The sequence below is a fragment of the Arachis ipaensis genome, chromosome B04 (genome assembly GCF_000816755.2).
Source record: "Arachis ipaensis cultivar K30076 chromosome B04, Araip1.1, whole genome shotgun sequence".
NCBI lineage: Eukaryota > Viridiplantae > Streptophyta > Magnoliopsida > Fabales > Fabaceae > Arachis > Arachis ipaensis.
In genome coordinates this window covers 19,117,661-19,118,297 of record NC_029788.2, presented here as the reverse complement: position 1 = coordinate 19,118,297, position 637 = coordinate 19,117,661, and the positions used below count along the sequence as shown (strand labels likewise).

General features: G+C 34.4%; 1 protein-coding gene across 1 annotated transcript in view; it reads left to right on the top strand.

Moving 5' to 3' along the window:
• Window positions 1–637, top strand: part of LOC107639069 (protein SRG1-like) — a 3,502-nt gene that overhangs the window by 1,437 nt on the left and 1,428 nt on the right. Inside the window, exon 3 of the mRNA XM_016342485.2 lies at window positions 219–546. Within this exon, the coding sequence (XP_016197971.1) occupies window positions 219–546 (328 nt within the window). The remainder of the gene's footprint in view (window positions 1–218; window positions 547–637) is intronic.

The window sequence follows — 637 nt, the reverse complement described above, 5'->3', positions numbered from 1 at the left end:
TCGGATTTAAAATTTTAGACAAATAAAATAATTTAAAAAAATTAGTTGATATTAATTAAAAAAATTAGTTGTTTAACATTACTCATTTTATAATTAACATCAACAATTAAAAATACAGAAACACTTTATTTTGTAGCATTCCTGAAATGCTTCCAACAGTATAACTCTTATCTTGATTACTTTATAAGATGCATGATTAAACAGTCATGTGGTGGCAGTGAAACATTGGAAGAGTACTCAAGAGAAGTAAGGAAGCTATGTGAAAATCTGGTAAAGTACATAGCAATAGGACTAGGTTTGAAAGAAGAGGCGTTTGATTCAATGTTTGGGGAGGCAGTGCAAGCAATAAGGATAAACTACTACCCAGCATGTTCAAGACCAGAGCTTGTGATGGGTCTGAGCCCCCATTCAGATGGAAGTGCCCTCACTGTGCTTCAGCAAGCAAAGGGAAGCCCTGTGGGACTTCAAATTCTCAAGGATGGTATTTGGATTCCTGTTCACACTCTTCCAAATGCTCTTGTCATCAACATTGGTGATACCATAGAAGTAATTAAGCCCTCTCCATTTCTCTTTCTTCTTTTCTTTTTTAATGAGGAAAGAATAAGTGTTTTTTCTTTTATCTAATATGTTTTCGGCA